We start from the raw sequence: 22,495 nt of genomic DNA on the forward strand, positions 1-22,495 counted from the left end.
ACCCACTCAAAAGCTCTTTCTAGAGAACACAGCGGGACACAGCAAGTTTGCATAGTTCCAACATTTAATAAACTTTAATCTCTCTAGCGTTATATCCACATCCATTAAATTAAAAAAACAAAACTGGCCACAGGAATTGGCTCCTTGTTTAAATTACAAGAAATTATTTGTGCACCAAAAAAGTTATGATAGAAAACGAGTCCTGGGCAGCCCGTTCTTTCCCCTGCCCACAACTGCACAGCCTCCACCTCCGCCAGCAGCAGAGAGCAGGGAGCAGACCCGGAGGGAGAGAGGCAGGCGAGGCGGGCAGTGCAACCCCAGGACCAGCAACAGATTGTCATCAAGGAGGAAGAAGAAGAAGAGGAGGAGGGGGAACAAGGCACATGAGGAAAGATGGAAGCTCCAGTGACTTTGGGCAGATCCAGGGAGGGGCTGGGCACAGCTCAGTGGTCAAGCAGCAGCCGCCGCCCCCAGGCCCCCTCCCCGTGGCCCCAGAGGAATTCCTGCTCCGGCAGGGGGGAGGGCGGAGCCGCCCACCTTGGGTTGAAGAGACGCACCCATGGCATCAATCGTCCATCTCAGCCCCAACTGTCAAGGGTGGGGGCAGGGGAAGAGGAGGAGGAGCCCAGCTCACCTCCCAGTCTACCAAGGCATGGGTAGGCAGGTGGCCGGCTGCACAAGGAAGAGGCCCCAAACTGTGGCACAAGCTCCGCGGATCAGCGGGAAGGGCACGGAACGGAGCAGGAGAGGAGGAGTCGGGCTCTTATTGCTGCTGGCAGGGCAGAAAGAAGGCGACGGAGCTGGGGGCCTGTGCCACTTTAACCCCCCCCCTCCGCCCCGCATTGGACGGGGCACTCTCAGCCATGCCCCTGCCTGGAGACAAAGGCTTGAGGGGCTTTTCCTGCCCCTCCCCAAGCAGCGAGGAAGGCAGCCCCACGCAGATGCCCCTCCAACCACAGCGGAGGCAGGCAGAGAAACTGGTTCAGTCTTTTAAAAAATCACTTTGGCGAGTTAAAACCAGTGCCTAGGGTGCCTGGACGCCTTGTCCTCCAGCAGCATCCTGGCCCACACGCAGAGTGCCTCTGTCCAAGGTCCCCACCCAGCCATGGGGGGGGGGGGGTGAGAGAGCAGACTGGTGCAGAGCCTCTGGCCCCTGGTCCTGCCCCTGATGCGCCGGGGGGCTGCAGGCTCATCAAAGGGTGCTTTGGTCTCTGATGAAGGCAGTCCTCTCGCCATCCTCCTCTTCATCAGGCCCCTCATGCCAGGCGTCCGAAGGCAGCCCCTTGTAGGCGATGATGCCTCCGCTCTCCAGCGAATACACCTTGACCCCGCGCAGGCACAGCCCAGAGCGCAGCTGAAGCACCAGGAAGACCAGGACGAAGACCAGGACGATGAAGGCACAGCTCAGGATGGCCACCACCACGGGCAAGCGGGAGGGGCGGCCGGCAACCTGCACGCCCTCCCTGAGGAGGGTGGGTGAGGCCCGGCTGCTCTGGGTCTGGTGGGAGCACGTCTGCTCCTGGCTGTTGTAGTGGGCGTGGGACGGGCAGGACAGACACTGGGTGGCTTCCGGGCCCAAGCAGGTGGCGCAGGACGGGTGGCAGGGCACGCAGAGGCGGGAGCTCAGCTGGGGCTCCAGGATGTTCTCCAGAGGGGGGGCCACAGTGCCCGGCGCAAAGGCAGGGGGGCACGTTTTGAGGCAGCTCTTCTGGTGGAGGTAGAAGCCCTCTTCGCACACTGCAAGGGGAGAGGGGGCAAGAGAAGTGGTCAGGCCTCCAAGCTCTGGAAGAAAAGGCATTCAGGCAGCGCCAAGGAGCAAGGTCCGCCCCTTATGTGTGGTGGAGAGAGGGTGTAGGGTCTCCTGTCCACACAGCCCCCTCTGTGGGGGCCCCCTTTGCCCAGGGACATGGGCAGAAGATGGCATGGTTCCCATTTGCACCAAACACATTGGACAGCTTATGAAAGCTGCCCTCTGTACCCCAATCACTCAGAGCAGTGCCTAGAAAGAGGAACCCTGGTGGCAACCGCAGAGGGCCTTCTTGATAGTGGCGGCCTCCCTGTGGAATGCCTTCCTTCAGATGACAAGGAGATAAATAATTACACAACTTTCAGAAGACACCAGAAGGCAGCCCTGTATCGGGAGGTTTTTAACACTTGATGTCTTATGCTTTTAGATATGCTGTGAGCGAGGCAAAGTGGCTGGGGAAACCCAGCCAGATGGGCGGGGTATAAATAATAATAATAAAATAATAATTGTTGTTGTTGTTGTTGTTCAGAGCAGGGCTCCAGCATAGGCTTTTCGAGTGGAGCAGGTTTGGGAGCCAGTGGAGGTGTAGTGGTTGGACCATGCCCTAGGAGACCGGGGCTCAAATCTCTGCTCAGCTGTGAAGTTCCCTGGGTGACCTTGGGTCATTCGCTGCCTCTTGACCTCACAGGGTTGTTGTTGGAAGGGAAATACTGTGGCGCCACCTTGAGCTCCTTGGAGAAACTGGTAGGATATGGATGCAATGAAACAAAATATATACAACAAAACTTACCCACGCAGGCCTGGCTGCTGGTCAGGGTCTTGCAGCCGCTGCTCTCAAACTGGTTGGAGAGGCTGGGGGGGTCGGTGGCTGTCCCGTACAGAACCAGTGTGAACTTGGTGAGGGTGCCTGCAGGTGGAAGGGCAGGAAGGTGTGATGAGGCAGAGCCACCCAACCTGCCCTCCTCCCACACCAGAGCCCTTCCCTGTCAGTCAAGGAGTTGTGCCTGGCACCCTCTGCTGCACAACAGCCCCCAAGAAGGGCCTAACGCTGAGGAGCACTAGTTCCCAAACTGAGTGGTGGGATTACAGGGGGAGGGGGGCACTAAGAGGCAAGGGGGTGACTTTCAGACTCTGAAAAGCTGGTATTGCTGGATCAAGGTCATCTGTTTTGTGGAATTAAATTGAATAGTTTTAATCGGATTTTGAATAAAGGTGAAATTAATTGTTTCGGATGTTATTGTGTTATGATCTACCATTAAGGGGGTGGTGCAAACTGCTATTCTGAGTAATGCTTTTTATAGGGGGGCGGGACACTGGGAATCAGCTTATGGAACCAAGTTAGTGAACCGCTGCTGCTGAGGCCACAGGTGGGGAAGGGGGCCACATTCAGGAGCACAGTACAGCATCCCCATCCCTCCCTCCTTCTGTCCAGCCAGCAGCCTCTTAAACAGGCAGGGATGGCAGCTGGGGAAGCCCTCCCCCCACATTTCTGGGGTTTCCGTCACAGGGAATTAAAACAGAGCAAGAGGGAATTAAACAGCTGTTGGGGTTGGGGGGGGCGGGGAGGGAGGGAGGGAATGCCCACAGCTGGGCCCAGTAAGGGGGGGGGAGGTCAGGCAGCGCTCCCGGGAGGGAGACCAAATTGCAGCTGATGTGACAAGGAGCAGAGGAAGCTGAGGGGGTGGAGAAATGACAGGTGGCTGTCACGGGGACTGGAGGGATTTGAGACAAGGGGCAGGGGGGCACTGGATGGTTGGAATATTTTTCTTGCCACAACAAGTGGGTCTGGGCGTAGAGAAGTAGGTGCCTCTCCCCCGTTACCAAAATTGTTGGCTTCACTGGTGTTCTCAATCTCCAGCACCCACTCGCCAGTGGGGTCCTCGTCCCACGAATGCGTCGTCATGAAGGCCCAGTCATTGAAGCCGTCAGCCGAGTAGTCGTGGGGCCTGGGGAGAGGACAGAAGTGAGAGGCATTGGGGGGCAGAGGCAGCTTCCCAGAAGGGAGTGGGTCCAGGGAAGGCAGGGGGCTTACCGGGCAGCCAGCAAGGTGGAGCGGGTTCCCATGGGACTGACAAGGTGGATGGCTAGGTCACCCCGGCGGTTGTAGGAGAGGGTGAGCCGGGCCTGGACGTGCTCCAGCTGCCCCACGTAGCTGGCCTTCCCCAGGCAGGCATCCACTTTCTGCCGCACCTCCAGGCGCTTCCCAATGTCCCTGCAGGAGGCAACAAGCACCCATGGTCAGGGCTGGAACAGGATGTGAAAGGAGCAAGAGCCCTGCTGAGCAAGAAGCTCCACAGGAGCTGAGATCCCTAGCCTGGCCGGAGGAGGCTTTGCCAGCCAGCAGCAGCCTCAGAGGGCAGGTTGTGCAAGGCAGAACTCTGGATAAAAAAAGGATTGCAGTGGGCAGAAATTCTGGGGCTGGCCTGCTCTAGCAAGGACCACCAACCCAGCCTCACCCCTGCCCCACCCCCCGCACCCTCTGATCCCCTGAGGTCCAGCACTACAGGACCACAAGGCGTTGTCCACCAGCAGCAAAATATCCAGAATTAGCCTGAAAAGCAAACTCCAGCTCGGTCCTTGGCACTCAGCGGTGTTTGGAGGGCAGGGCAAGAGATGGGAGCAGCCCCCGCTGCAGCAACACCCTGGAGAAAGGCAGCTCTGTCCTGTCCTTGAAAAGCCTCCTCTGTCTGGTTCATGTGGACGGACGGACACTCCCTCCCTCTCTCTCTCCAGCCGCTTCCAGCCAGTTCCAGTCCACGCCAAGGGAAGCTGCAGCCACCTCTCCTTCCCCGATTTCTAGGCCACTGCCCGTTTCAGATCAGATGCTCCTTAGGATTTCTACACATTGTCTGTGCGATGTTCAAATACAGACAACGCAATAATCTAGTCCTCAAGGAGCCCGGTGCCCCAAGCTCGTTTCACCCTCAGTAACTGGTGCCCCCTCCTTCCACATACAGGCTGGCCCTCAGGAGGGCCTGACCCCAAACCCACCCCCTCCCCGCTCCACTGTGGGGACGCACTTTGGCTCGGTGAGGATGTCCAGGACACACTTCCGCTGAGGTCCCACCGAGGTCCAGTTCCTGGCCAGAGTCACCATGGCGCCGGCGTCCAGGAGTCCATAGCCGTACGAGTGGCTGACTGCAAGCAGAGGGAGGAAGAAGGGTGTGTGAGAGGCTCAGGACCTGCCCCTGCAGCCTGCCACCACCCCAGAGTGGCATGTCCTTGGCAGGCGCCTGCTTACCTTTGCGTCCCACCCCGTTGGTGGCCCAGTCGTTGGTGTTGAGGTGGGCGGGCTTGGAGGTCTGCACAACCAGGTGCTGCATATCGCGCCAGGTCAGGTTCTTGCTGTGGAGAAGGAGCAGCCGTGTCTCACCGGAGAGGGCAAGGGTGCCGAACCCCTCATCTCCGTCAGGGACCAAAGCAGCCCCCCCACAAGCCCTTCTCCCCTCCCTCCCGGCCCCCTTACTTTGCTTCCAGCACCAGGGCAATGATCCCAGCCGCCAATGGGGCAGAGGCGGAGGTGCCCGTGTGGGACTCGGTGCACTTCTGCCTCAGGTCTGTAGTCACCTGGGGAGAAGGAGGAGGAGGCACAGGGTGATTGCCAGGTGGTGACCCAAAGCCTGCACCCAAACCCCAAGCCCCCGTCAGGCTCAATGGAGACTCACAATCTGCTTCTCGTTCTGGCTGCCGCTGCTGTAGGTGGTGGCAAGGGTGGAGGAGCAAGCCTCGCTGTACCAGGGCACGTTCCCGTACTGGGTGGTGCTGCTGATCGAGAGGGTGTAGATGCTGTTGGTGTAGCCGTCGCAGTTGCAGCTGTCGTGCTCGCGCCCGCCATTCCCAGAAGCCCAGACGAAGATGGAGCCCAGCCCGTTGCGGCCCTGGGGTGGGGTGGGGACCAAGTCAGGCAGAGGCAAGACTAGGGGTGGAGGTGGGAGGCTTGGCAGCAGCCCAATTTCACCCCAAGGGCCACCCTTCCTCCTCCACTGGCTGCAGACCACAGGCTCACCTGGCTGACGCCCCGGTAGAAGGCCTCTTCAGCCAAGCGGGCCGGGCCATCCACCGTCTTGCCGTCGTCCTCGGGGCCCCAACTGGCGCTGTAGATGTGGATGTGGTTGGGGTTGAGGCCCAGGGAACGGGCCTCCACAGCATCCGTCACCTCTCCATCCAGCATGCGGACACCTAAGACGATGGTACAGATGGACATCACTAATGGCACTGCTCTGGTCAGCCTTGGCAAGGCCCCACTTGGGCTCCTGTGCCCAATTCTGGGCACCACAGTTTAAGGAGGGTATTGACAAGTTGGAAGAGGTGCTTAAGAGGGTGACCAAGATGATCAAGGGTCTGGAAGCCAAGCCTTATGGGGAACGGTGGAAAGAGTTAGGTATGTTTCACCTGGAGAAGGGGGTGATATGAGAGCCACCTTCAAATATCTGAAGGGCTGCCACATGGAGGATGGAGCAAGCTTATTTTGTGATGCTCCAGAGTGTAGGACCCAAACTAATGGATCCAAATGACAAGAAAGGAGACTATAAGAGCTGTTTGACAGGGGAACGACCTCCTGTTCCTTTAAAAGACATCTGAAGGCAGCTCTGTTTAGGGAAGTTTTTAATATCTAATGCTGTATTGTTTTTAACACTTGATTGGGAGCCGCCCAGAGTGGCTGGGGAAACTCAGCCAGATTGGTGGGGTATAAATAATAAATTATTATTATTATTATTATTATTATTATTATTATTATTATTATTATTATTATTGCTTTGCAGGAGGGTTGGATTAGATGACTCTCGGGGTCCCTTCCAACTCTACAATTTATGATTTTAGGCCCCCTCTGGGCAGCTAACCCAGTGTGAGAAGCTGGATGAGGAGCAGAGCCCAAGGCGGAGATGATGCCCTCCTCACCTCCGATCTTGGCGTTGTAAGCAACACCTACACCACAGATGCCATTGTTTGCCACGGCAGCTACTTCGCCTGCACACCGAGTACCATGCCTGTAAGAAGGAGAGAGGGGGGTCTGACTTGAGCTGGGTGGGGAGGGACTGGCGGCCATACATTAGAATGGGGAGAAAACAGGGAGGAGGGGACAAGCAAACCTGCCCCAAACTTCTCTCCCTCTCAGTGCAGCTGAGCAACAGTCAGGGTTCAAATGGGCAAAGGCAGGGAGGGGGACAGAGGGGGGAAGAGCAGCATTCCCAGGGGGTAGGAAGCTCCATCCACTTTTCCTTCTACACAGTGCCATTCCCAGCCCACGTGTCCCCAGTGACCGAGCTTCCAGGACTGAGCAGAACTGGTGTTCCTCTTTCCCTGCCCAATAACTCCCATCCCTACCCAACCTCCCTCCGGAAAGGCTCCCCACCTGTTGTCATTCATTTGGGTGTAACGTGGCTGAGGGTCTGAATCCTGATCGTTCACATCAAAGCTGGCGGCAGGATCCTGAAGGAAGAAAGAATTACAGTACTGTAGAGTTGGGAGGGATCCAGGGGGATCCCTCTAGTCCAACCACCTGCAATGCAGGAATAACAACAAAAGAGCCCAGGATCACCTCTTTCCCCGCTGGAATTGGCCTCCCCACAATCATGTTTTCTGCACCAGCAGTAAACTCCCAGTTCCAAAAGCTCCAGTTGTGACCCCAAGAGTCCAGAAAGGACCACTGTTCCACGTGTGATGCAAAGCGGTGCTGCGGGTGGCCACAACCAGAGGCTGAATTTGCTTGAGCTTATTCCGTCAGAGTATTGTTCACAGGCAGGGCTTGATGGGACTCAGAAGGACTCTGGGGTTTTGTTACTGCTACAAAGCTTCCCTCAGCTTGCGTGCAAAAGTGGCCTCAGCTTGGGTGGGAGGGGGTTGTCTCTGGAAGACTTGCGGCCCCTTCTACCAGCCCTACAAAGTGGGCACGGCATGTGCCAATGGAGCCCGCTCACATCCCACTCACGTAGTTGGCCTCCAGATCCGGGTGGTTCTTCTCAATGCCGTCGTCCAAGATGGAGATCACGATGCCACGCCCCGTGTAGCCCTGCTGCCAGGCCTCCCGCACATTCAGGTCTCGCTGGTTCCCACTGGACTGGAGGGCAAAGGGAGAAAGGTGGGGGGAACAGAAGGCCAGTCAGCACAGCCAGTAGGGCAACTCTAAAGGCTACAGAGTCATGTTTCGTCACACAGGGGGTGGGGTGGAGGAAAACATCTCTAACTAGACCCCAGATGCCTGGCTCACAGAATCATAGAACTGCAGAGTTGGAAAGGACTCCAAGGGTCATCTAGTCCAACCCCCTGCCATGCAGGAATTACAGCTAAGTCTTTAAGGAAGAATCTGTAGCTGAGCATTGGGGAATGCTGGCTGCTGCTCCCTTCACTACCCCCTCCCGTTTTCCTGGAAAGTGGCAGGATCAAGCCCCACATATTCATTGGGGCAGGAGAATGCCAGCTCCAGCCTCTTGGCCCAACTATTATATGCTAAGCAAAGAGGACTCTACAGTGGAGAGGAGGGATGGGGGAGAATCTGCTCTGCAGCAACACCTCCTTCAATGCCTGACAAGTCCCCAGTTGGAAATGGACCATGCAAGACCCCCAGCTTTGGGGGAGAACCACTGGCACAAAGAGAACGTGCTGGGAGAGAGCCTTCTCTGTGGTGGCCCCTAAAAGCTGTGGAACTCCCTCCACAAAGAGGTGCACCTAGCACTTTCATTGCACAGCTTCTGGAGAATGCTGAAGACACACCTCTTTCCTCTGCCTTCTAACTCTTAAGGTGGGAAGTTGTTTTAAGTTATTTGTAATGCAGGCAACTCCCAATTTACGCGGGGATTATGTTCCGAGGCACTGCCCGCATCAGTGAAATCACATATACTTGAAACACCATTGGAAATGCCTGCAAACCCCCTCTAAACCAGTGTTTCCCACACTTGGGTCTCCATCTGTTTTTGGACTACAACTCCCATCATCCCTAGCTAGCTAGGCCAGTGGTTACGGATGATGGGAATTGTAGTCTGAAAAAACAGCTGGAGACCCAAGTTTGGGAAACACTGCTTTAAATCTATGGAAACCCTTGAAAAACCAGCACCACTTACCAGACCATCAAAATCCACCACAATCACTCCCTCCAAACCTCCTTTCTCAAATTCAAACCCTCCACAGGCCTCAAAGGTCAGTGCTTTAGGCTTGTGGGATTGCACTTGCAAAGGCTTCTGGGATTCCTGGGCACTGTTTCTGGGCTCTCTCAGGGCCCATCTTTGCTGTTTTAAAAGTCACTTCCAGGTTTGGTGCAATGCATGCATGTGCAGTCCTGCTGAACACATGTAAATTGAGAGTTGCCTGTATTGTTTTTAATGCTATGACCTGGGACCTTAGGGTGAAGAGCAGGTAATATATAAATTAGCAACAACAACAGCAATGATGTTGCCCCATTCTTTAGGACAGGATCCGGATGGTGCCCCTCAGTGGCCTCTGGGACTTCCTGGCAGTCCAAGGGCTGGGGCAGATTCTGTTCCGGGGCGGTGGCAGCTCCTGTGAGCTCAGTCATGGAGGGGGCTTTGTTCCCAGGCTGCCACTAATCCTCCAGGCAGGGAGGGAGTGATTAACTCTGTGGGAGGGGATTAGCAGTCACATCAGGGCGCCCTTGCCCAACCACCATGTGGGTGGAAGGGCATGGCTGGCAGCAGCCCTGGGGAGGGCAGAATCCAGTGCCTGTTGCCTGGTGGCTTCTGCTTCCCTTCATCATCACGCCCCCCCTTCCCACTTACCAGGTACCACTGCTGAGGGAACTTGGGGTCTGAGGGCTCCAGGAAGGTGTCCCGCTTTGTCCGGCGCTTGGACACCTGCTGCTCCAGCCAGTGCACCTGAGGAGGTAAAAGGCAGAAAAGGCACTGAAGGGCAGCCTCCCAAGTGAACCCTTGGGTGCAAGGAGCAACCAGGTCCCCATGGAGGTGGCTGGCGGGGGCACAGTTGCTGGCAAGAATGACAGGATGCTTTGTGGAAAGATCCTGGCACCTGCAGGGGTGCAGCTCAGTTCAGCCACACACAAAGTGGACTCTCAAAGCCCACAACTCCCAGGAGGACCAGGGTCAGTCAAGCCAGGGACATCCTTGGCCAAATGTGGAGGGGACCCATCCCTTCCCCTATTGCCACGCATAGGGAGACCAGAAGGACTCAGGCAGCCACCAAAATGCCTGGCAGGGTGGGCTTCACCCTCTCATCTCTTTCTTGGACCAGGTCAGGCCAGTGGCCCACCTAGCTCTATGTCGTCTGCACTGACTGGCAGCAATGTAGTGCCATTGCAGTTATTGCAGTGTCAGGCTAGGATTCAGTTCACATCCCCAGGCATGAGGCTCACTGGCTGGCCTTGAGCCAGTTGCTGTATTGCCCAGCCTGCCTCCCAGGATTGTTGTAAAGGTGATGTGGCAGGAGACACCTTGGAGGAAGGGATGGGTAATGAAGAGCCAGAATTGCAGGGGAGGCGGTGGCCCAGACAGATTGCTAATCCTCTGGGCTTTCTTCTGCAGCCCAAAATGGAACCAGGATATCAGGCCCATCTGGTTTAAAACCAGCCTGATTAGACACCCTCCACAGCCTATCCCAGAACCGGCCCCAGGCCATGTGCAGAGCACAAAAGTGCCCAGTTGAGGCAAGCTGGAGGCAGAAAACCCCTCTGCTCTCTCCACTGTGAGAGCTCAGCCAAAAGCCTCAAGCAGGAGCCAACCCCAGCTGTCTCCAGGAGAAGTGGGCGCCAAAGCCCTACAGCGCATCAGGCCTGCATTGAGCAGAACCAGGGCTTCTGTGCTCTGTAGCACCCCCATGGTGACTGCCTCTCACTTGCAACAGGTTCCCTGTTTCTATGGACTCACCTGTGGCTCTCTGCCCAGATAGCTGTGGTGGGACCGGTGTGGGGAGAGGGAACGCTTGGCCACCCCTCGGTGATGGAAGTGGTAATAGTCTCCAACGATCTAGGGTGGGGGAGAAAGGAGGAATGAATGAGACAAAAAATCTCCCATGTGTCGGTCCAAGCAGGGCAGCCCGTGATAGCACAAGGCAGAGGTCCCATCCAGGGGAGGCTCCCCATGGGCCAGTATAGCCCCACATGCTGGCACCCAGTTACATGGAAGGGAGGGAGGAGAGGCCAAATCCAGGAGCTCCTCTCCCCACCGCTCATCCCCATGAGGGCCACCAGCTGGCTCCTGCTCCTTCCCCACATGCTGCCTGCAGGGCCTGGCTAAGATGCTAAGAAGATTCTGATGTAAATCTCTAATCTTTAAACAAACCCCTCAAAAGAAGGGCAGGGCGAGAGCAGCAGCTCCTCAAGTGACCTCGTGGCGCTGGGCCCAAGTGGCAGAGAGGAGGAGGGAGGAAAAGGGCAGCTTGCTGGCCTCCCTAGAGATGGCATGGGGGTGGGGAGAGCTATGCCAAGCGGACACTTGAGGGATCCCCACCTAAGCCTTGCCAGCGACGGGCTCCTACTCCCTTCCAGCGTCCAGTGTGCAGCCTCCCAGGCGACAATTTCTGAATGTCCCCTCTCATTTCCCGCACCCACACTCTTAGCAGGGCACAGACCACCACTGAAGGCAAAGGCAGGAGGATAGGGTATGCTGGCAGGTCAAAAGGATTGCCCTCTGCGAAGAGGAAGCTCAAGGGAAGGAAGGAAGCAGGCATGGAGGTCCCACAGCAGTTGTGGTTGACCCCTCTTGCCCTATTCTCTTCTTGGTTGCAAGGCTCACAGGGGAAGTCCCTTTTAGCCTAGCCAACCTCACAAGGTTGCTGTGAGGATGAAAAGAGGGAACTCCACGACCACCGTGGAATTGTCTCTGCCTGGAGAAAGACGGGTACAGGAGTATTTATCAGCGTCCACAGCCCAACAGCAGCCACTGGCCCCAACAGACCCCTTCACCAGAGCCTCCTCCCAGGACACTTTCAGCCTGTACATTCCAGGGGCTGAAGCCTCCACTCCCAATGTTCAATTGCAAAAAAAGGGGACATGCAATTCCCCCCTCCCCAGAAGACAGCTGAAGAGAATTGCAGGGCATTTTGCCATGGAAACAGGGGCTTAAGTGTAAGGGGACACCAGCTCCTGCCCCGAGAATTGGCACTGTGCCAGCGGTGGGGGCAATTCGCAGACAGAACGTCACTGCCAGGCAGAGAGGAGAGGGAGGTGCCCCTCCCTGGGGGCTCCAGCCTTAGCAAGGAGAGGCTCTTCTGGTCCCCCAGCCCCTTGCTGAATGCAGCACAAGCCCTCAACTGGGCAGCTGGGGCCGGCCCCAGGTCTTCAAGGAAGGGACTCCCCTCTTCCCAGATCCCTTTGCCTTCTTCCTGGGAGTGCCTCAGAACCCCAAGCTAGTTGTTGCCTGCCCCACGCCTGGCTGTGCACCAGGCCCTGGCTCCCTGCCCTATTTTCCCCCAAACAAACAGGATTCCCCTTCGCAGGGCCTCTTGCCTTGGCTGCTGCCCGCAGGTGCCAGCACCACAAACCTGCTCAGCCTGCCCTAGGAAGGAGCCAGGAGCCACAACGGGCACTTAGGGGGTACAGCAGCACAGGCCAGGGCAGGAAGGAAGAAGCATGACCCACAGAGGACTGACACCCCACTCCTTAGCTCCAGTCCTGGACCTTAGGCTGTGCAGGACTGAGCCCTGGTCCATTCCAGTTGTGCCAGGGGCAAAACATTCCTCACAGATGAACAAAAGGAATTTCACTGAACAGCTTCTTTCCTGCCTCCAGAATCAAAGGCCCAGTGACAGAGAGAGCCCACTTCTGCATAACTACCTCCTCCATGTGCCCCTGCCCCAGGGGTCTTGGGTCTTCTGCAGAGTATTCGACCCCTCCACCCCAGCCCAACTGAGCCTGAGCTCCAGTCTGCTGCACAGCACCTCCCCTCACTGGGCTCTCAGGATCTGACCAGGACTGGAAGGGCAGGATTCTCTGCAGAAGCTCAGCACCCGGAACGGAAGACTCTGTTGCCATGTCATCCGCCAGCACCCACATCCAGCTCCAAGGGATAGTTCAACCCCCAGAAATCGCAGCAGGGAAAGGTTGTTACCACATGTGCAAGGTTAGAGTGCCTGGCTCTCATAGCCTGGGCGGTGGAGGCCTTGAGTTGGCGAGGGAGGAAGTGGTGAAGGGGCAATTGCAACCAGGAGCTGGCAAATGGCAAGCAGCCTGGATTGATCCTCATGCGAGGAAGAAGACCAAAGTGTGATAGAAGTTTATAAAAGCTGTGCATAGCGTGGGGGAAAGTGGGTAGAGCAAGTTTTGCTCCCTTCTCAACACTAGAACTCATGCATGGACATCCAATAAAGCTGACTGTTGGAAGGTTCAAGACTGATAAAGTCATTCTTCACGAAATTTAACTATGGAACTCATAGCCACAAGATGCAGTGATGGCCATCAACTTGGATGGCTTTAAAAAAGGATTGGGCAAATTCAAGGAGGAGAGGGAAATCAATGACTACAAGCAGGATGGCTATGCTCTGCCTCCACAGTTGGAAACCACAGGAGGAGAGAGTTGCCCTTGTGCTCAGGTCCTGCTTGCAAGTTTCCCAGAAGGGGCACCTGATTGCAGGACGTTCACTGTTCACTGCGAGAACAGAAAACTGAAATAGATGGGCCCCATTTGGCTTGATCCAGCATGTTCTTCTTACGTTCTTAGCTCCAAAGAAACAGCTTGTTTTGTCCCCCGAAGATGCTCTAGCAGGCCAAGCCCCTGTCCTGCCCCCCAACCAAGCTTCACTCTGGAGTCAGGGCTCATCAAGACTGTGCCATGTTTTCTAGGCACAGGTCCACACTTTCTAGGTCCATGTGGTTTTTTGAGTGTGTTTCACCGCTTCCCCTGGGAAAACCCACTGTTTACTGCTGAATTGGAACAAATGGTAATCAGTTTTTCCACGGATTCCCTTTTGCTCCAATTCAGCGGTTTTTCCAAGGGTAGCGGCAACACATATATATAAAATCACTTGGACACGGACCTAGAAAGTGCAGGCCTGTGGCAGGAAAGTGTGGTGCAGAAGGAAGTCTGGGTGAGCCCTAAAGCAGCTGGTGAGCTCAGCAAGTGAGGAAGCCTCTGAGTCTCCCTCTAAGGCAGCCATATGAACAGGAGAGGAAGTGGGAATGGGGTGCTGCACCTCCCTGTCAACATGTCAAGTGCTTTCAACAGAGCCAGCCCCAAAAGAGCTGGACTCATCTCCCCCTGGAGCAAGAGATCCAATCCATCCTGAGTGCCAGTCCCACCCTGCAGTCAGCCCTGCCTTAGGTGGGCTTCAGTGAAGCTCATCAGCCCCGTTCAATCTCATATGCTTTGTCAATGCTGGTCAATGCCACGTCTTCCCACTCCAGTCAAGTGTGAAATGATTTAAGAGTTGCAGGGCAGCAAACAGCGTGGCATGAAATCCCACCGGATGAGAACAAGGGGTGCCTCAAGGTAGGCAAACAGCCCCAGGGCACACAGTGTCCGATCCCACATGCAGGTGAAGTGCAAACAGCCTCAGGGGGCAGGCTGTGCTTTTGACCTTTCCAAATCTGCCCAGAAGATGATGCAACTGGCAACTCCATGCCTGATGCCAAGCAAAGCTTGCATTAGTCGTGCATCAACACAGGGCAGCTGGGCCCACCACCACCTCCAAGATACGAGGCTCCTGGGGCAAAGAGAGCCAACCAGCCACCCGCAAAAAGTCACTTTTCAAGAGGCAGCAACAAATGCCCTTTTGTAAGGCGCACAAACGTCACCTTTCCACCTGTAGGGAGTTTAACTGAAGCACATTCAACTAGAAAGGACAAGGAAAAAGGTAGAGCAGCCTGCTGCCACTGGAGCCACATTCTACCTTCAGCACATCAAGCAACACCTCCCACCCAAGACAGCCAGCTCCACTGCAGAGCACATGAAAATATTCTGCCAAAGGCCTACAAAAAACTCAATGCAACTCCTGAAAGCAAATTGAACTATAGGCTGTAGGAGAAGGAAAACCAGTCATATGACACCATAGTCGCTGGCCAATCCCACCTGGGCAAACATTGGTTCCTCATCCCAATCTCAGCTAGCTCTGAACACCCAACAGACTTTCCCAGGTGGAGTTTCCAGCTCGCCCACCACAGCCAAGCACCCTGCCTCTATTGTTAGCACCTCTCAGTGCCTCCATGCATGGAAAAGAGCCCCTCCCCCAGACCCCTGCAATGAGGAGAGCAGCAGATCTGCCTCAAACCCAGCAAGGCTCTTAGCTTCAGCATTTGTTTCATGGCTTAAATATCTCCCTTCTAAAGGCAGGAGCACCACACCTGGCCTTCTTCTTTACTCCTTCCAAGCCTTCTTTACTCCTTCAAGGGCTGCTCCCTCCCTCCCTTAGCCCATTTCAGCTTCCCTTCAGGCATCACTCACCGGGCCCAAGTTGAGGAATCCATGCTTCTTGGCCAGCCGCTCCGCTTCCTGTGGCCCAGCAGGGACTAGGACGGCCCAGGTGTTGGTGTAGACGTGCTGGCCAAGCACTTCTCTGGCCAGGAGAGCTAGGGCCCCAATCAGAGTCCACAACAACAGCAGCCTGGGTGGCCTCAGATCCATGAAAGCCGGGAAAGGGGGGAGCCCAGGGAGCACCTCAAAGCAGGCCCTCACTCTGCCGCCCAGCAAGGCCCCAGTCAGTCCGAGGCACCATCAGGGCTAGCGGTCAGGAGAGGGAGAGCAGGAGGCAAACCTCGAGGGTGTCACCTGTGCAGCACCTGGGGAGAGAAAAGGAGAGATTCAGATCCTGGACAGAGACTAGCAAAAGGCCAGGATGATGAGGAGGAGCCACACACAGACCTGCTCATGGGCACCTCAGCACAGGCTTGATGTGCCACCACCCCAAAGGTCTGTCCCACACCCCAGAATGCAGAGAAGTGTGGCAAGTAAGCTGTTCCTGCACCCAGCATGCTGAGATCCCTTCCCAGAGCTCTTTGCCCCCCAATGACCATCAGGTGCCTCCTCCTCCTCCCCTCCCTTAACCCTCCCCAGGAAAAGGGCCCTGCTCCCAAGAGCTGAAGAGGCTGCTTGTTCAGGAGGGGCGGGGAATGTCCAGGGCTCTTTTGGCCAAACAGGCACTCATCCACTTGGGTGGCCTAGCAGGGCTGAAAACTCCAGTGGGAGGCTCCTGGGCCAGGCTGGCCCCGGGGGCAAACTGACAAAAAGAGCTCCCCTGCCTACTTCACAGGCCTTGAGCGAAGAGAGGGGCTGGGCTGCAGCTGAACTACCTGGGAGTGACCCAAGGAAGCCACGCTTGGCTCAAAAGACGTTTTAGGGAAAGTTTCAAGGCCGGGAGGCTCTGACTCGGGTTCTTGAGCAGCCAAGAAGGGATCAGCCCCCCACACCCATTGCTGAGGCAGCTTAAACCCTCCTCAAACAGAGGCTCTGGAATTCTATGAGGGGGCGAAGAATGTGCAATTAGACTTTGGCAAACTGTATTTGCATATGGTTATCGGCAACTGTGAACTGTCCTGGGATGATTATTTTTAATTGAAGGGGTATAAAATATCTTAAGCAGATACTTGCAGAATGTGGAAATTTGCAGTTCCGCATTTCCCACACTTCTTTGGAAAGCTACTGGGAAGGCAGAGGTGGGGCTTATGGAGACACAAGATAAACAGGGGTCAACAAGTTTGCAGAGATGGGCAGGGACCAACAAGGCCCACAAATTACCTCCTCAGAATCCCTCCTGCAACACTTGGGGAAACTCAAAGCTCTATCTAGCCCTGGGCTGTCACCCCAGTTCCACCTCCCTATGCTGCTCTGTCAACCTTCTGCACCAAGGCAGGCAGAACGCAAATTGCTCCACTCACCTCCCAGGGACACAGAAAGCAGGGGAATATCAAAAAGGCACACTTGATAGAGGGTAGGTGGGCGGAGGAACAAGAAGAACCTGGGACTCAGGACCACTGTGAGGCCAGCCATGCAGCAGACAGAGACTACAAAGCACTCCATTGTTGGCTTAGCAATAAGGAACTTAGACTTTGGAACAGAACCTGAAGGATCATTTGCTCTCTGCAAGGCCAGAGTCTCCTCTCTTCCATGTCACCCAACCTATACATGACCAGAAGTGACCCAAGGTGGGACGGATCAGAGGTGAGCTTCCCTACTACCAGTTATGAAGCTGCTGCCACCACCAGAGTCAAGCCTTTGGTTCGCCTAGCTCAATATGGCTTCCTCCAATGGGCAGGGTCTCAGGCACAGAGGATGGTCTTTCCCAACAGCACTGGCCACCTGCTTCTATTCCTTGGAGATGCTGCTGGGAACTGAACCCAGGAGATTCTTCAGGCACAGCAGCTGGTCTGCCCCTGAAGGAGAATCCAGTCCCCTGAGATCACAGTCTCAAGCAGGCTTGGCCGCTCCCCGCAGATGGCACCCAGTTCCTAACACATACACCCAGTGCCATCAGCTGTGCTCCTGGGTCCTTTTATGACCTGGCCTTTCTAGGTCGGTCTGTGGCCAGGGCCGCTCTGCCACTTCTAAAATCCTGACAATAACACTTGTTCATTGAGACAATGCTGCAAAACGAGGGGCCCTCAAGACACTGCTAAACAACTCCCATATGGCTAAGAGGAGGGACACAGATGTTGCCCTGCATGCGTCACTCTATGGGAACAAGCTTATTCCTTTAACTGAGGGGCCCAGAGGGATAGGGGAACAGAAGCAGCTCCTGTGGTTCAATGCCAGGAAGTTTTGAAATGCCATAAAGAGGAGAGGTAGTGGCAGCTGCATGCCAGGCCAGGCAGGAGGAGATGGAAGAGTCTGTCTGAATGGAAAACCAGAGGAGTTTCCATCCCCAGGCAACAAGGCAGCAGAAGAGTGTCTTTTACAGCAGGAAGGGAAGGGAGTTAACCCTTAGAGGTATGCAAACCCAAACTCATGACACACCACAAAAGCCTCATCTTCTTTGGCGATCACTTGTAGCCGAGTAAAATTGTCTTCCATGAAAACGGTCTTAACAAGAAGTTTGTAAGTAACTGTTGAGGCCAAAGCCTCATACCATGACCCAGAGAGAAAGTGGCTTAGGGACTTTCATCCTGTGACCTCTTTGGGCACAGCAACAAACTGGGCAGAAAACCAGAGGCCCAACAACCACGCTGTGTCCACAGGCAGCTGAAGAAAGAGCACCGGGGTGGGAGAACGGTTGACATCTTCCCTCCAGAGCCAGTTGGAGAGCTTCTCCAGGCAGACTCAGGTACACCTGGCTAAATCCCTCCCACTCCCGCCTCAGCCTCCAGCACACTCTGATTCCCCTGAAGACACAGACCCACACACACCAGCTTGCCCCTGGAACATCAGCTGAGCCTTCTAGCCCCAGGGAGACTGCAAGCAGGCAGAATCCAGGCGCTCTTGCGACAGCACACCTACAGAGGGAAGGGCTGGGGAAAAGAGCACCCAGAAGTGACGAGGACTATGACAGCATCGACTCATTTCCTTAGAAGCGGGAGGACAGTGCAGCTGGACAGAAAGCAGTCAGCCTTGCCAGCTCAGCCGGCAGCCGCCATCGCCACCTTCCCGGTGGAAGCTAAGCGGTGGCCTTGTATCCCACCCTCCCACCCTAGGACAACTCCAGAGTAGCCAGGTCCCCCGTATGGTACCCCAAGATATTGGCAACCCACTTCTCTCTGCTTATTAAATGGGGGTCCAATCCGTGGGACCCTTCTCCCGTTTCATAGGGGGTGGGGAAGTGGTCCGGGGGAACTTTCTCGGGGCAGCCGAGCCGTCGCTTCCGTCGGGAAGGCCACGTCCACGCCGACTTCTGCCTGGCCCCCCAGCGCAGCGCAGCTGGCCGCCCAGGCTTGTCTGGCAGGCAGGGTGACTCACGCCTCCCCTCGCCGCGGTTAAAGACGGAAAGCCGGAGGAGACGGCGAGGGAGGAAAACAAGCCACGCCAAAGAGGGGAGGTTGCCCTTGGGGGTTCCTGCCGCCGACAGGCCCGGCTGAAGACGGCCTGGGGAATGTGCCATGCCTCGAGTGGGCATTGCTCGGGGAGGCCGGCAAGGGCCAAGCGCCACCTGCGCCGCCTCCCGGGGACCTCAGACTACTCGGCTTCAAGCGTCACGGCCGCGCCGTGGGGAAAGACCTGGCCGAGCCCTTCTCCAGTCAGGGCCGTCGGGGAAGCTTCCCTCGGGAAGGGCCCAGGCGGGTCGAGCGAGAAAAACCCCGTCCCGTCGCCTCCAGGGGGACGGGCAGCAGCAACAACAGGGCGGACGAACCGACTGCTAGATAGCTCGCTTCCCCCACCCCAGGCCCCTGCCCGAAACACCGGCCGCTGCCTTACCGGGCCGCCGCCGGCTGTTCCTCTCCTCCGAAGGGCTCCTGCGTCTGGCAGCGCCCGCCCGCCCCGTCTGGCCCCTTTATGGGCGGCGGCAGGAGCAGCGTCACCTAGACGGGAGGGAAGGACCGGGAAGCCCAGCCCGGAGGAGCCCCCGCCCCGCGGGCAGCAGCAGGAGGCGGAGGCGCAGCGCTTGTTTACTCCCAGGAACCGCCGGACGGACCGGAGAGGGGGCGGCCCTCCACGGCTCCTCCTCCCGACGAGGGGCACCGAGAGCGCAGGCGAAAAGGCAGGCAGGGAAGCGGGCGGGCGCCCCCGGATGCCGTCACTCCCGACTGCAGCAGCGAGCAGGAGAGGCGGGCCTTCTTTGGGCCCCCTGCCCGCTTGCCCGAAAGGAGGAAGCGCCCCCCGAGCGGGCGGACGAGCCGAGAAAAGGAACCTGGAAGCGCCTTTGGGCCGCCCCATCTGTCAGCAGCCACGGCAATTCCAAGGCCGGCCCTTCGCCTGTGCCAAGGCTGCGGCTCTTCGCCTTGCTTGGCCTGGCCTGACCGCGGCTCCCGGGCTTGGCCCGAACGCTTCCCGTGCATGAAGCGAGTGAGCGGTCCTCTCCGGAGCGCTGAGCAACTGGCCTCCCGAGCAGGTCACCGGAATCCTGCGCAGCAGCAGCAGCAGCGCCGGCCTCGGCCGCCGATTTTGTGTGCCCTGCGAGGGCAGTTGTTTGTTACTTTTATGCTTTTACTGCCAGGGAGATGACGAAGTGCTTGTGCCAAAACAACTTGGCTGCCCTGGGCTCGCTTATCCCCCCAGAAACGTCAGACGAGCCCTGCTGTGTCAGATCAGACCCGCATCTAGCCCAGCAGGTGAACCTTCTTTCCTCTCCCTCCCTTGGCAGGTAGATGCCCGTTCCTTCCCCATCCGGTCCCCTGTGGTTCGTCTTCCTTCAACCAGAAATCAGATGGGTGGGACGGGGAAGCTCAATTGCACTTCTCATGGCTCCACCTTTTTGTTAACTTTCAGACCTCCGTGGGTTTTCTAGTTTGAAGTGGCAACAGTTAATTTGTGCCTAGTTGGCACTTCTAGAGCTGCCAGCACGAGGGAGCCCCCCTTGTTATGGCCGCCCCCCACGGGTGGGCAAGCAGAGAGATGCTCCAGAGATGCTGGAGGGTGGCGGTCTCATCAGGCACCCCCTCACATACGTTTGTGGCCTAAAATGTGATGTCCAGAAGCAAAGCACAGAGTTCTAAGCGGAAAGTGGCACAGAGCAGAGAGCTGGTTTCTGCTGGGAGTCAGTGCTAGTCCTGTTGTGCTCAAAGGAAGGGGGCCAAAGGATCCTAGCCCTCCTCCCTTGCAAAACTGGCAGGCCTGAGAAAATGAAGGTGGCTGCAGTCCTAGGCTTAGTTTATGTCCATAATTTATATCCTGCATCTTCAGCATTCCTAGAATTCTAAGGGACTAGTAAGAATCAAAAAGCACAATTTAAATAAAACATTAGAAAGTAAAACACCAAAATAATTCAACAAACTGAAAAAAACAACTGTTAGTTTAAATAAATGGTAAAATCAAACACTTCTGCCACCTCCAATATGCCAGCTCAAATGAGAATCGGATCCTATCAGTGTTCTTAACTGGAGTTGTGATGCTGTTTTGGTTGATCTGCTGTATGTACTGTATTTTGCATTTGTTGCACCATGCTTTTACAATATATGTTAATGTTGTAGCAGTCTAGGAAAACCAACACGCTTTTGCCAGTTCTCTAAAAGACAGCAATGAGGTATCCATGTGGACCACCATGGGGAGGGTCTACCAAAGTGAGAAGCCGCCACAGAAAAGGCTCTTCCCTGTTGCCATCTGCCACATTTTGGGTGGTGGAGGCACCCAGGGAAAGGCCTCAGGTGCCCAACTCAGTGGGCGGATGGATTGATACAGGTAAAGGTGGTCCAACAAATGACTGGGTTCAGATAAGACATGTCAGGGTTTAAAGAGCCCTTTGAATTGGCTCAGAAACTCACTGGGAGCTATTTCAACATTGGAAAGGTTTGCATTCTTCGCTCATTTCCTGTCAGCAATCCAAGCAGCAGGGGCGTTCCAAATTGTCTTCAATGGCAGCCCCATGCACATTGCAGTAATCAAACCACAGCCAGGGCATGGACAGCTCTGACTAACTACCTTGTCCAGGGCGGGTTGCTATTAGTGTATTGGCCTTGGCTGATAGGCAACCCTTTGTGCCACCGAGGCTACTTAAGCCTCAAGAAATAAACAGCAATCTCCCAACTATGCACCTTATCACTTAGATACTGTTTTCAAAGGGGCTTCAGTTTATTGTGAGGACATGCAAAGCCCCTTTCAAAGCAATTTGCAGGCACAGGTGATGGGTGGCGCCTGCAAGCCCTCTTGTGTCTGATCCAGGTTGCTGCCTGCCCCCTCCTACTTGACACAGTATATGAGGGTACACCAAGCTATGGCCCTTCCTGGTATCTTAAAACATGGACACATCGCAGGCAGACACTGCAACATTGCAGCCTTATTCTGTCAGATCTCTTTCCTAATCACTCTTAAGATCACTTTGAGCTTTAAGTGGGATGGGCTCAGAAGCTAGACCTCTGCAGCCACAACCAAGGAACTACCCATGACTCTTACTTCCATCACCCAGAGGTGAGAGACACCCTCAGCCTCCAGGAGGCATCTTACGTGAGCTGCTCCTCACAGTGCACAGGAAATCAAGCAGGTAGCTTTGCTGTCACTAAAATACCAAGCAGGCAGGAAACCTCTTACATTAACCAGAATTGGGGTCAGCTTAGTTACTGGAAATTACTGATAATTTTGTTTCATAACCCAAATGCTGATTCAAGGTGGTTTTCAGGGGAAAACAGAGATATGCATCTGAAACCCAAGAGGTCCCAGGATTTCCTGCTAATGAAGCAAGTTCTCAGTGTGCAGAAAGCAGGCCCTGCTAAGCACGGCTCCCCTGCTCCCCACCCCATCCCCTGGAAATGGTCCTTCCTAAAGCTGGCAAAGAGGCATCCCTTCTCCCCCCCCCAAAAAAAAAGAGGCAGCAGCATCCATTTCCCCACCACTGAAAAGCTCTTGGCTCTTGCACGTTCTCCACATATTGGTAGCAAAGGCTATAAACAGCTCCAGTATTTGGGCCCTCCTACAGAAAGCAATCACACAGGCAGGCATCCCCTGAAAAGAATTGCTTAGCTTATTCACAAATGCCACACTGAGCCTCACTAGGTAGCCTTAATCATGATGCTGTCAGCTTGGTACTTCATCTGTAAAATGAGAGCAATGGTGAAGCCATCTTTGAATTTGTAAACTGAATTTTGGACAACTGGCACCAAAGTACTTTACAAATTCAAATTGCTCCAAAACTGATTAAAAGGAGCAGCTAGTAAATTCCTCTGCTTACCACCGATTATTGAATGGGTACAAGGAAAGGACTATAGAACAGCATACTGAGAAAGAAACCCCACACAACACCACACTGCCAACATCCTGCATATTCCCAGGCAAACCT

The 22,495-nt window shown here is 55.5% G+C and overlaps 1 protein-coding gene across 1 annotated transcript; it reads right to left on the reverse strand.

The window, feature by feature from the left end:
- Positions 1–46: 46 nt before the first annotated feature.
- Positions 47–19,677, reverse strand: FURIN (furin, paired basic amino acid cleaving enzyme). Its single transcript, XM_083710761.1, has 16 exons — positions 18,985–19,677; positions 15,088–15,422; positions 10,579–10,677; positions 9,478–9,573; positions 7,677–7,805; positions 7,101–7,177; positions 6,647–6,735; positions 5,754–5,926; positions 5,413–5,625; positions 5,214–5,314; positions 4,989–5,092; positions 4,768–4,885; positions 3,780–3,959; positions 3,569–3,693; positions 2,538–2,654; positions 47–1,737 (listed from the first exon to the last, which is right to left on the reverse strand). The coding sequence occupies exons 2-16, from the start codon at positions 15,265–15,267 to the stop codon at positions 1,193–1,195; spliced, it is 2,346 nt and encodes a 781-aa protein (XP_083566887.1). The 5' UTR covers positions 15,268–15,422; positions 18,985–19,677; the 3' UTR covers positions 47–1,192.
- Positions 19,678–22,495: the final 2,818 nt, after the last annotated feature.

The sequence above is a fragment of the Podarcis gaigeae genome (assembly GCF_964106915.1).
Source record: "Podarcis gaigeae genome assembly, chromosome: 14".
Taxonomy (NCBI): domain Eukaryota; kingdom Metazoa; phylum Chordata; class Lepidosauria; order Squamata; family Lacertidae; genus Podarcis; species Podarcis gaigeae.

What these genes read in the sequence shown, in the direction of transcription:
- FURIN (XM_083710761.1), bottom strand. Translation starts at nt 15,267, where the DNA reads ATGGATCTGAGGCCACCCAGGCTGCTGTTGTTGTGGACTCTGATTGGG. An exon ending in ATCTGGGCAGAGAGCCACAG is followed by an intron (nt 9,574 to 10,578) that starts GTGAGTCCATAG and finishes TTACCTCCTCAG; the next exon opens with GTGCACTGGCTGGAGCAGCA. An exon ending in GCCAGAACGAGAAGCAGATT is followed by an intron (nt 5,315 to 5,412) that starts GTGAGTCTCCAT and finishes CCTTCTCCCCAG; the next exon opens with GTGACTACAGACCTGAGGCA.